Source organism: Phalacrocorax carbo, chromosome 8 (assembly GCF_963921805.1).
Source record: "Phalacrocorax carbo chromosome 8, bPhaCar2.1, whole genome shotgun sequence".
In the NCBI taxonomy this organism is placed as follows: domain Eukaryota; kingdom Metazoa; phylum Chordata; class Aves; order Suliformes; family Phalacrocoracidae; genus Phalacrocorax; species Phalacrocorax carbo.
Genome location: NC_087520.1, coordinates 43920678 through 43933773, shown reverse-complemented (window position 1 = coordinate 43933773; position 13096 = coordinate 43920678). Strand labels below are relative to the sequence as shown.

General features: G+C 45.1%; 2 protein-coding genes and 1 long non-coding RNA gene across 6 annotated transcripts in view; 1 reads left to right on the top strand and 2 right to left on the bottom strand.

Annotated features, from left to right (window-relative positions):
- The window catches only part of BANP (BTG3 associated nuclear protein), a 153239-nt gene extending 151018 nt beyond the window's left edge, over positions 1–2221 (bottom strand). For both annotated transcript variants that reach the window (XM_064459735.1, XM_064459736.1), the window contains exon 1: positions 2122–2221. The gene's annotated coding sequence lies outside the window, so the exon portion shown is untranslated. The remainder of the gene's footprint in view (positions 1–2121) is intronic.
- Positions 2222–3609: 1388 nt separating this feature from the next.
- On the bottom strand, positions 3610–10598 carry LOC135314816 (uncharacterized). 2 transcript variants are annotated; one of them, XR_010374316.1, is made up of 4 exons: positions 10059–10598; positions 6584–6675; positions 5957–6118; positions 3610–5320 (listed from the first exon to the last, which is right to left on the bottom strand). It is a non-coding gene; the product is annotated as an uncharacterized LOC135314816 (long non-coding RNA). The 2 variants fall into 2 exon arrangements; XR_010374315.1 differs by having other exon boundaries at positions 3610–6118; positions 10059–10592.
- CA5A (carbonic anhydrase 5A) overlaps positions 10498–13096 on the top strand; it is a 25190-nt gene continuing 22591 nt past the window's right edge. The window contains exon 1 of one of the 2 annotated variants that reach the window (XM_064459730.1): positions 10498–10795. In XM_064459730.1, the coding sequence (XP_064315800.1) occupies positions 10666–10795 (130 nt within the window). In that variant the 5' untranslated portion in view covers positions 10498–10665. The remainder of the gene's footprint in view (positions 10796–13096) is intronic. The other variant, XM_064459733.1, reaches the window with a different exon arrangement.

Genomic DNA, 13096 nt, shown 5'->3' with positions numbered 1-13096 from the left:
GAGAAGCTCAAGATAAAGACCAGAGACGACCTCAAGTCCTTGTGAGCACATCACTGTCATTAACGTGGGTCTGAACCCCGCAGCACGGCACTACTCCTTGCACAACCACGGTAAACCCGTACGTAGCGCTTCTGGTTACACAGAGCTACGACTATAAGCTCATCTTTCTTCACCCAGTCAGTCCAAAACAGTATAGAGCAGGTATGAAGTGCTGTGTTAAAAACAGCACAGGCAGGAAACATGTTTTTCAAACATGTTTAGCAGAACATGTGCTGATGGAACCCTTTGGACTGTGAACACTGATAATTAGCACTCGCTGTATTACTACCATACTCTTAGTGTTATTATTCAATTACTCCTGATGTTATTTATCAATTACTCCTTTAAAAGAACCTTAACATTTAAAACCTGTCCTGTAACCACGCAACAACTTAAACATGGCTGGATAATTAAGGCATTGAAACCAGTTACTGTTATTGTAAAACAGATCATAAATTACAAAACAAAGGAAAAAAAGTTACAAAATATTTTCATCCTCTGAAGATGGAACGTTTCCCAAATCCCAACTCAGTCTTCTTACTCTCTTCAATAAATTAACTAGTCTTTCTTCGTAACATCTTTTCATTTATTATTGAAAACTGAACTACTGCCAAGATGTCATTTAATGGATGAAATAAGGCTCATACTGTTTCAGAATCAAATTCTTGTTATTCTGGTCAATTTCTACGTTCATCCATGTTAAACATATATTAACAGTTTCGAACTGAGGAACTCCACTGTTTCAAGAGGCACTGCTACCAAATTATTAACACAAAGGCATTTTTTTGTTTGGTTTTGTTTGTTGCTTTAAGATCTTACTTGTGCACTCAAAATTCTACAAATTTTACGTTTGCTGCTTGAAAGCCTGACATCAACAAGGTACTACACCTAAGGTAACCTCACACAGAAGGCAAAAAAAGCAGCAAAAAACGTTCCAAACTATCATTTTATGACAATTTGAAAGCTGCTTCCACTGAAGCAATCACTCAGTTGCCAATACCCCTCCAAACTTGTTTACTTCGAAAGAAAAAAATCTTCCCTAGAGAGCGCTAAAAATAAAGTGATACATAAATTGTATGCCCCATAGCTGAATAACATTACTATATTTGGTTAAGTACACAATTTCCCACTGTAGAAGGATTTTTAAAAAATTTAAAAAAAACCACATTTGAATTGCAAGTAAGGAAAAAGGGAAGAACGAGTGTGTTGTCAAACAGATTACTAAGAGACTAGAAAATACCATCCCGATATGGATGTGAAAACCCCTTAATTTGCCTTAAAAACCCTTAAAAAGTGGGGGCTAAATGACCCCACACGCAATACAGCAACTCAGGAGTCTTATTCCTACACACACACTATCAGGCACGTGAAAAGCAGCAGCCCCTTTCCATTCCAGCCCCTGCGAGCCGCAGAGGGAGGAGGCGGCAGCCCCAGCGCCCCCAGCCCTGCCACCCGCCCGGGGCAGGGCGGGCGGGCGCCCGGCCGCGCCCCCTCCCCAGACCCTGCCCGCGGTGCAGCGGGTGCGCGGCCCGCGGCGGGGGAGGCTCAAACCTGCCCCGTCCTTCACCACGAGAACACACAAGCCTCGGGGGGGCGGGGGAGGGGGAGGCGGGGGAGAGAAGGGACCGTCTTCGGGGACACTGCCGGGGGAGGGACAGCCCCGACTCTCCGCCTCAAAGGCGGAGGGCCCCCCCCCCGGGAAGGGGCCGGCACCGAGGAACCCCAGCACGGGGGTGACACCCCTCGCCCGGGCCTGGGCGCGGAGAAAGCCGACGGGGAGGACGGCGATGGCGAGCAGCCCCCCGCGGGGGGCCCAGCGCCGGTGTCCCGCGGCGGAAGGAGGCGAGTCCCCGGTCGCCCCCTCCCTACCCCGGCCGGGTGAGGGGGCGGGGGCCCGCGGCCCCCCCCCCCCCCTTCCCCGCCGCCGCTTCTGCCCCTCCCCGGAGCCGCCGCCTCACGGCCCCGGGTGCTCGGGCAACGCTGTGAGGAAGGGGAAGGCTGCGAGGGCCGGGGCTGTACGCCCGGCGCCAGGCCCCCCGGGAGCTCAGCCCCGGCCGTCCGGCCGCGGGGCGCCGCGGTTACCGTGTGCGGTGCCGAATTCTCGTGGTGTTTGTCGAGCGGCTGCGATAATGGCGTCCTTCCTCGCGAGAGATCTCCCTCCTCTCAGTGCGCAGGCGCCGCCGCGCCGCGCCCGCTTGGCCCCCGCCCGCCCCGAGCCGCCGCGCAGGCGCACGGGGGACGCGGCCTCGCTGTCGCCCTTCACCTGGGCGCCACCGGGGTAGACTACAATTCCCAGAAGGCAGCGCGCCGGCTCCTCGTTACCGCCTCCGCCAGGCAGGCCGGGACCTGTAGTACACGCGCTCGGCGCGGTGCGTGCCGGGAACTGTAGTGCGCACCACAGACAGGGCAGGAGACGCTCCCTCACAGATTCACAGACTGACAGCATGGAAGGGGCTGGAAGGGAGCTCTGGAGATCATCCTGACCAACCCCTCGGCTTGAGCAGGTACACCCAGAGCAGGGGGCACAGGACCGCATCCAGGTGGGGTTTGAATGTCTCCAGGATAGAGACCCCACAGCCTCCCTGGGCAGCCTGTGCCCCTGCCCTGGCACCTGCACAGGGAAGGAGCTTTTCCTCATGTTTAAGTGGAACTGTTCCAACTTGTGCCTGTTGCCCCTTGTGTGTTGGGCACCACTGAAAAGAGTCCACTCCCATCCTCAGATATTTATAAGCACTGATGAGATTCCCCCCTCAGCCTTCTCCTCTCCAGGCTGAACAAGCCCAGGTCTCTCAGCCTTTCCTCACAAGGGAGAGGCTCCAGTCCCCTGAGCATCTCGGTAGCTCAGTAGCTGGACTTGATCCAGCAGTTCCCCGTCCTTATTAAACTGGGGACCCCAGAACTGGACGCAGCACTCCAGATGTGGCCTCACTGGGGCAGAGCAGAGGGGGAGGAGAACCTCCCTCGCCCTGCTGGCCACACTCCTTTTCATGCACCCCAGGACACCGCTGGCCCCCTTGGCCGCAAGGGCCCAGTGCTGGCTCATGATCAACCTGCTGTCCACCAGCACTCCAAGCTTCTTCTCAGCAATGGTACTTTCCAGGCCAACCCCCAATCTGTACCGGTGTATGGGGTTGTTCCTACCCTGAGCCATTCACCCACCGACACATTCCCTTTTCCTACTCCTTTCCCTTGGCCCTTCCATTAAATTTCTCCCTGCTCAAATGGCTTCCAAGCAATTGCATTGCTGAAATGGGATGATCTGAATGCGCGCTGTCCTATTAAGGAGAAAAATGTCACCACGCTCAGAACGCAGCTGAAGAACAGGCAGCCAGGGGGAATTTGCTAAATTAGCTCATCAGACCGATTCTTCTGTTGCTTTGTTCCTGTGTTTGATGTGAGAAAAGAATGACTGGGTGAAGGTGGAAAACCTTCTCTTAACCTTCTGGGAATGAAAAAAATTTGTAAAAGCACAAAAAGGGAGCATGGAAGAAGTATGCAAGTAGATCTAAAAGAAGGCAAAGGCTAGATTATTTTACTATATCCTTATATATCACAGTGTTGCCCAAACAAGACCATTATCATACTTAATTTTTCAGCTTCAGCATAACCAGAGGTGACTTTCAGCCTTAAATGAGATGCTTAATTCTGTTCTGCAGTATCATGACATGCAATGGGATCCACGCTGGTTCAGCTGTAATTGGCTACCCGGACACCTATACACCTAAGGCTAAATGGAGCTGTCAGGCTAGTGGTTTGAAATGCTGTTCTCAGGCTCTGTAGCTTTGTCACGATCAAACTCAAGGTGTCCACAGCAGGACTTTTGTCCCTGTATGAAATTAAACAGTGCATGGCACAAAAGCTCCAGTTTCTAAAGTGTTTCAGACACCAGGAGACCAGCAATTCCTCCTGCTCACCTGTCCAGGAGTTACAGAGAGTCAGAGAACAGGACTTGAGGGGTTTCATGTTTCAGGCAGGGAAACTGAAGCTGCTAGGGGAACATGCACTGTGCCTTTCCCCAAAACTGCTCATAGTAACTTCTCGAGCTGGTGTTTTCAGTATTAAAGAGTTGTCATGAGCCTGGGAATTAACAGCTGGTGTGTTAGGAAAACCGTTGCTTCTACTTCCAGATTTGTAACTGCTCAGCTGAATCTGTTAGTTTATTTATTGTGTTCTCTTCCTTCACAAGCAGATTAGGAAGTTCAAAGGTTAAACTACTTACAGACTGACTTTTCACACAGGGTTATTTCACGCTTTGCTGCACAGATTTGCCCTGCAACAGATTTGCCAAACAGTTTCTGCTGCACTCAAGCAACTGCCAGGACCCAGCTACAAAAGCAGTGATATAAATACCAGCGTACTACCTGCTGTGGAAAGTTGCTAGTAAAATCCTTTGCCAACATAAAACAAGTCCAATGCAAAAGCTGTCCTGTTTTCTCATCAGTACGTTGCCTCCCAGAGATTATTAACTCGCGTTCCGCTGAGGATGTGGGATCCTGCTCCTCTCTGTACAGCCAGTAAATCACTCCTCAGCTAAAACAACACAAACCAGAAAACTTTCGTTGTCATAAACCAGTTATACTAGTCACCAATAGTCATCAAATGAACTGCAGGAAACACTGGCAGGATCCAACTGATGTCTACATCTTTGATCTGAAGTAGCAACATAATAAAAAATAATATAGCAATTTATCACTAAAAAAGGCTGCAACCCTACCTTCTGCGAGCGAGTCAGTCCGCTCTGATCATTACAACAATCTGGAATATACAATTAACTTACCTCTTGTAAGGGGTTTTTCCCTCTTTACCAGCGATAGAGATCTTAGATTGGTTTTCCCTATCATTTCTTCCAAAGCAGGGGGCGTTTCCTTTTAAAATTCTGAATTACACCAATAAATCATGGAGAGACTCTGGTATCATAGCCCATCCCCTGTTCCCCTTGAGACTGACACAGCCAGGTATAACACACTTTTCACACAGCATGAAGTATGACAGAAAACATTGGTAAACAGCAAAAGAAAGAGGATCTTTCTGTTCACAACCTAACAGTGGAGACCTCCTTTGTGCTTAAATCAGAAGGCCCAAATTTGGCTTTTAGTCTTTAATTTACAGCACCAACACACGAATGACTTACCCAAGGATTATTGTTTCCTGTGCTTCACAATCTGCTGAGCTTTATGAGCTTTCAAAAATGTGCTCACCTGAATATTTCTGCAATAATGTAATGAAATTCAGTGTATTCTCATGAATGCAGGCTTTGCTTGGCCACAGGATACGAGACTGCCTGTGAGCAAGCACCAGGAAGAAGTCAGTACACTGCAAGTTACATTCTGATTTAAACTGTGTTGACTTGCTCAAGTGCCTTCATCAAATCCATTCTTATTTTCCTTCCTCCTTATAAAAATGAATAAGAACTTCAGGGTGCTAATATATCAATTTCATTTTTCAGTTTTATAGAAGAAAATACATCCTGTCGCCCTGTTAGTCTGTTGTCCCAAATAGCATAACAAGATATTTCTTTGTTGTTTTATTCCCTCACCTTTTTCATCCTCTTATTTTAGTCTCTTCCTCTCTCTCTTGCATTTTATGTATGTGCTAACTTTTCGCTGTCATGTTACAAAGACTCATTTGGTTCCAGGAAATATCTAGCTTGTTTTACCATTGTATCAGCTTTCATTTACTATTGTTTCCTAAGGAAGTTGCTGCTTTCACATGTTTTGTGTGGATCAAGAGAGATTGGTATCTCATTCATTGGTTTCCTTTTTATTTTGTTAGGAAAAAAAAACTTACCATAGCATCAAAGGTAAAAAATTAACACACTGTGCACACAACTTTGCAGCTGCATCAGCAGCAGGAAAACAAAGATTGCCAAACAAAGCGTTTGTTTAAACTAGTGACAGGCATTCATAATCGTACTCACTGCTGAGCATGAGAACAGAGAAACAAAGGCACGAAGAACACAGATGATGTGATCGGGGCACAGAAGTAACTCTTCTGTGAGAAGAACTGAAAGCATTTGCTGTAAGAACTCTGTAGGAATCATTTTCTTTCCCATGGATAAAGTCCTTGATCACATCCTATGCTATTAAAAACAAAAGGAGTACTTGAACTTCCCCTGTTTAATCAGTTCCTGCTTGAGTTACTTTATTCATTTTCTATATGCTAACTCTCGTCACTGGAGAGGGACACAAACGCATCCTTGTGCCCGTAGCATGCGCTATCCTGTGACATAATGATGCTTAATTAGAAGTTACAGAAAATACATTTTTTAAACAATGGCAATATTTATGCTATTTGTAAACTTGCTGCAGCATTTCTCCTTTTGTCAACAGAAAACTTCTCCACTGTTGCCAGTTTTCCTCCTCCAAGTACATACTTCCTCATCGCTTACATTTCAGACACCATGCCCATTTTCAGTTCTCTCAGAATTGTTCTTTATTACAGAAAACAGGCCAGGATCAAGTGGGTTTTGCTCCTGACCCTACTTCAGATAGCTCTATGACTTAGGGCAAGACACAGGCATTTTCTGTTCCAACTCCGCTCTCACCTCTGGTTTATGCCGAGTAAACTCCATTTCATTCAACGAAGATGCTCCTAATTTTCATGAGCGAGGATGGAGGAAAAGGCCTTGAATTCCCACTGCAGAGAGAAAAACATCGTTACACATGTGGTTGTCCAGCTGGTCAAAGTTCACGGTCTTGTAAGGTCATTTTTGCCAGTCTGAGAAATAAGGTGAGAAGGGTCAGGCATGATCTCAACATTCTCTTTTTATTTACATACCGTTCCATCTCCCTGTATACATCATGGAAAAAAATGATAGCAGGCTATTCCCCTTCTCAGAAATCTGCCATTCAAACACGCTCTGTATTTGCACTTTGCCCAACTGTGATCTTCCCAGGATCACGCTCACAGCTGTTTCTGCTGTCCTTTTACCTCTGTTACACCGCTGATATCTTTGCCCACTATTTGCTAGTTTGCCCAGCTTTGTTCAGGTTTGCCACAGACCATGTTTACTTGGTCAGGTACCATTATCATCATCAGTCTTTCTTCATCCACTGGGATTATCAAAAGCCTGAAAGGGAGCTCATCACACTTACTGGTTTTAGAGGATTTTATCCTTTTCTTCAGACCGAGGCTTGCCTGAGAACTGCTTTTTCATTCAGTGTGTAGTCCCCACCTTCATAGATTTTTCTCAGAAATCCAGATACAAAATGTTACACAGCATCAACGTATCATTAACCCTGTTATTCTAAGCAGAATTTGACCATCTCCGAGTTCCTGACCTGCACCCGTTTAGACATATGCTCAAAATTATTTGCAACGTAACCCCATTTTTTCAAGTGTGAGAAGTAAAATAAACTACGTGTAAACCTTCATCAGTGGCCGGAGTGACAGGACATCCCCTCAGCAAGTTCCCACGTAACACCACGTTTGTCATTGCAGGATGGTAGGGCTACTAATCCGAGTGGTCCTGACAAGCCAGGCCAGCTGGAACCTCGTGAAGGCAACAAAGGCAAATGCCAAGGATGGTACAATCCCAACCTTCAGTACAACCTGGGGACTGACCGCCAGGGTGAGAAGCTCTGGAGAAAAGCACTGCAGATCCTGGAGGACAAGCTGAACGTGTACCAGCAATGCATCCTTGCAGGGATGAAGGTCAATGGCACGGCGGGCTACATTAGAAAGTGCATGGCCACCACATCAAGGGACTATTTCTCACTACTCTGCACTTGTGAGGCCACATCTGGAATACTCTGCCCTGTTTGGGGACCCCTAATACAAGAGGGAGAATGAGAAGGAGGAGGGAGTGGTGGTGGTTGCCAGGCTGGTGAGCTCCATCACATTACTCAGCATCCTAGCAAAATTTGGACATCAAAGAAAAGCTTCCCTTAGGCTGAAGTACAATCTATCACGGGAAGTGTGAGCCAGTCCCCCAAGAAATGAGTGTCAAAGCCCAGCCAGTCATGACCTGACCGCTTTGTGAGAGCTGCCCTAGGCGATACCTTTAGCTGCTCCGTAGAGGTCTCACAGGGCCTCCTCAGCAGCAATTCCGGCCCAGGGAGCTCCCCACCACTTGACTGATTGCCCCTCAGCTGTCATGCAACAATATGTAGGTGAGGCAAATGTTAATTATGAAATCACTTTCCTTGTCTTTTTAATTACAGTAAAACTGCAAGACCATATTTTTTCTGAATTATTGGGTTTGACTTGCCAATGTTGCAACTGAGACAACATGAGGGCAGGAACACCGTTGTGGAGAATCAGATTTCTTGAAACACTAAATCGAGGAGGTAATTTTCTCTCTGCAAGTAACAGCATTCATTTGAAGTTAATCAACACATAAGTGCTGGCAACCCTGTACTAAGCATCAGAAAAAACCCAAATATTGATCTCTGTCCAGTCCAGAGGCACTTACAGTGAAAGTCAGATGGGTAGTGACAGCAAGAAAATTCTAGATTTTTAATTCTCTAGTTTGTGGGAACACAAAGCATGCACATTTTCATTGTATACAGTCACACTCTGCGTGCATAATTACCCACAATTATGAACAACACCAGAAGTTAGATTTTGCAGTTCTTTGGGCAGAACTCCTACTCGCTCTTAAATACTGCCTGCGCAGGCAGCTGAGGTAATAAATGGCAAGCAGTAAGAAAGACTCTCCCAAATAGGAGGTTTTGGTACAGCAAATAGCACAGGTAAGTTTGCCACTTTGGGATACTAAGGAGGACTCCCTGAGCCTGAGCCTTGCACTTACCCCCTGTGTGATAAGAGATGTCAGACATGCATATGTTTAATGAAAATATCGCCAAGCAAATAAGTTTCTAATTCAAAACATCGCAAAAAAAAAAGTATTGAAAAATATTTCACAGGTAATTTTACAGATAAAGAAAGGAGAGGTTTTTAATGCCAAATTTGTAATGGCAGAATGTTGATTGGCTTATCATTTCTGCTTGCTCTGTCATTGACAGATTCTGTAGCTTTCAAAATATGCCCTCCTGTGCGCTTAATGGAGGAAAACAATCACGTGGATTTTGTAAATACTTGCATGAGAATCACTAAAGGCCCCACAAAACTTTTGCGCTATCATGACCCCGAGGGCACTAACAAGCCTCGGTGGCCTTGACAAGCGTCTGCTGCAGCCTCCACCCACAGCCCCGCCCAGGGCAGGAGCCCACTTAAGCCCAAGCCAGGGCCCCTAAGATCTGCTGTTAGGGCACTTGTCCTCAGGTTTGTCTTTGTCCCTGTCTCCAGGAAGGCCTTTGGACCCGTGTTGTTGCTTGTCTTTGGCCCTGTCTCCTTTTGCTCCTGTCTGGGCTCTCTGGTTGGACCTTGGACCTGCTTTGTCACTCGCAGCGTTTGGGGCTGTTGGCAGCCCCTTTACCAGCAGCCAGGTCTGCCCGCTGTGCTCAGCCTCTGCAGGGCAGCACCTCGCTGGGGAGGGCGCTGCCTCTGCGGGGTCACCCCTGGCTCCCCTGACCTTGAGAGTAGCTGGCGCTTGCTGCTCCCTGGCATGCCAGGCACCCTCTCCTAATAGCTCTCCATTCCCATTCAGCCTGTTACAATCTATAACATCTTGAGAAGTCTTTCGGGAATTAATTGCTTGCCTGTGTTTCTGTGCTTGGTCTGAGAAACTACAGCTTTAATTCTGAAGCTACCTGTGTTTGTGCCATTTATGTGGACTGCAGCTATGGGAGGAAGAGCAAACATCCCAAAGAAAATGAAAGGATAGGCTTTTCTATACAGACCTTTCACATGTGATAACAAAGTTAAGGTAATAGCTCATGGAAATACTGAGAGTAACAGCCCTCATGCTTTCATCCCTGAGAAACAGAGGTCAGGAAAACATCTCAATCTGTTCTCCCCACTGGAGGGGAAAAAATAAACCCAACCCACTTCAGCTGGGTCAAAGCAGTGTGTGAGTGGGAGTAATGATGATTCCTTATGTCTGTTTCTATTTCTAGTCTATACAAAATTATCCCTTTTATGGGGTATCTGATAGCTCAGAAGAAAAATTTCCTTACCTTGAGGCTGCAGTGGTACTGTATGACATGCTAAGAGCTAAAATACTCTTCTGCAGGAGGACATTTCCCTTCCTGTTCTCCCGGCAAGCCTTGCATATCTACTAGATTTCTGTGAATTCCTTGATCTGAGCAGTCACCGGTTCTCAGAATTGCAGCTGTTAATGACAGCAATTCTTAGCTATCAGTATTCAAATATACAGCTATTCAAATTCAAAGAACGTATGAAGAAATGATAAGAAACCTCTCCTTGCATACAAAAGAGTGGTTTCTGTAACCCTTTGGTGTTCCTGGGGCCCGATGAGAAAGAACCTGGAAAGCACATGTAGAATAATCATCAACTAGCCGGCCCTCCAACAAAATGTGGAGCCACTGAAGAAGCTGTCCAGGGACAAGTTGAAAATTAACTACTTGGTTAGCTCCACCTCTCCAACCAGGAAAGGGTGTCTCAAAATTTTTTATAAATAGGTCTGGAGACCCCTCAGTTATCTCGAAGCCGTATATCCACAGGATCTTTTTTCCTCTACTTCATGTTGATAGCTTGCTAGACTCTGGAGAGCTCCTCTGGCTGTGTGACGGACTGAAGATTTCAAGCGCCAAGGTGATAGCAATGAATAGTGTGAAGGCAAATACCCTGGCACATTTGTACAAGCAGCTGAAAACTATCTGGAGCCCCCCAGCAGTGCCAGCACGGCTCTGCAGTCTGGCCGCCTGCACTCATAAAAACAGGAACGATGCACGTAAGTGTATTTCATTTTATCAAAATAGTACTGGATGCCTGCGTGGGAGAGATGCAGAGGCACAAAGACAACAGAAGTAGTTAAGTGTTGCTCTGCTTTCTTATTTGTCAGCTAATCGAAAAGGGAAATTTGAGACTGACTGGAAGATTAAAAAAGAAAGAGTGAATACACTTAGATTACAGATAGAAATACCTCACTGCATTGCATGATTTATCTCCATGTGCAGGATTAAAACATTGTTATTTCTGCTGCGTCAGTGTTATTGGGTTGCATGTGATTGTCACTTGTAACTACAATTAAGAAACATACTAAACAACAATTAATTTTTAAGTTTGACCTGCAAGATTTTGACTGGTTTCAATGAAAACGGTATTTGTAAGTGTAATTCAAAGCACATTTAGTGCAAATTGATTTTGAGTGACTTTGAATTTAACAGACACTACAATGTTTAATTTTGAAAGTGAGGCCCAACAGAAGTACAAACCCCAAAACCCTCCAGATGTGGTGTAGAGGAGAACTACAGTGAATCGCTTCCTGAGATGCAGGACACTACTGGAAGATGTCAAAGATGTAGTTATTTAAAATACTGATTAACTTCTCTACAAATAAGATGAGGCCAGCCAGAGACTGTGTGCCTACTCGCTTGTGCGTAGATAATGCCCGCTGGAGCAATAATAAAGAGTAGTTTTTTACATCTGGGAAATCCTCTAGGTTCCTATTTTTTTTTTCCTCTGTATATGTATTCAGCCTGCTAACTTTTCCCAAAGAACAATGAGATCCCTCCTTGAATACCGAGGTGTGATTCCCTTCTATTTAAATTATCAAGTGACAAATTTTGTATTTACTTAGCTGATGAGAAAACAGCTGATTTTGTGACAGATATAAAGCAAAGCAGAATGGAGACAAGCACAAGGCGCTGTTTATATTGAAAGGTAGAAGAAATATCCGGCAACTTTCAGTGTTTAATAGCTCTACCCTTGTAAATGCATTTTTGAAGATGACGCCGAAACGCCCTGTGCCACTGAGTGACTGGCATTTCAAACCCCTGGCAGATCAGCTGCCAAGTGCCACGTGCGCTGTATGGTATATATTCCTAGACACGGAAGCTGTATGTAATATATAGCACACAAGCTTCCCTGTCCCTCAGCACACCAGAAATAATTCAGAGCAGTTCTTATATAGTGTTTGCAATGTTTTTGAGTCCTCAATCCAAATTTTCTCTCTTTTTTTTCCTGCTACTCGTTCAGTAGCTGAAATAAGTGAAAAACTCACTATTTCAGAAGAGAAAATGTGAGTTATGTTCTGAAAGCTTAAAAGAATGGGTCCTTCAATCTAGTAGCATAACTTGTTGATCCAGCACTTCACCTTCATTTTAAAATGGTGCCTTTTAATTCTATAGATTTCTAATTCTAGAGGCAAGATTAGCATTGAATTGTTTTACTAGTGAAAAAAAAAACACAAGAAAGAGCCTAATTCCTAATGCAAAATTCAAACAAGTTACACATGCATCCATGACAGTATTTTTCCCTTTTCTGACCTGTGTAGAGTTTTCTTAGTACAGCTCAAAAACCTCTTAAACTTTTACTTCCTTCCCTACCATTTTTTTCTTTACGCTCTCAGAAACTTCATTTTTCCCAATTAAAATAAAGGGAGGAAAAACCCATTGTTTATCTAGTCAAAGAAAAGTACTACAGTAATGTTTATAAAAACAATGATTCAGCCTTATAAAATGGCAGCTTTTCTAACATTCATATTGGTTTGGCATACTAATGAGGTGCCAATGCATTCATATTAATTAGGTTTGTTAATTAGTCTGCACAACTGTACGTACGTACACTCCACACAAGGATGTGTGCATAGGAGAGAACATATTCTAACAGTCACAAGCAACGTCTGCATCACTTCTTTATCTACAGTTTATCAGCAAACTTCTTCAGTGTTGGAGGTTCAACAGCTAAAACCACAACCTGTGCCAGGAAGAGTAATGCCTGGGCTCATATAGTGCTGCTCGTCACGTGCAGGGATACGAATTACTGCTTCAGAGGGGAAATCCAGGCAAGCCACTGTAACTGTGGTTTAAAAGCTCTGCCATTATTCTGTATCTTTATTCTTTTTTTAATAATTTATTCATTATTTTTATATTTGATGACATAAACTAAGATTGCAAGTGGATATCCACTGTGAGTCCAATGACCTCCAATTTCAGAAGCCCCTGAGACACAATATAGATCAACAGCCTACACTAAAAAAGTAATGGAACCCATGAATCGGCAGCACAGAATCCCTCTACACAGTTCCTAA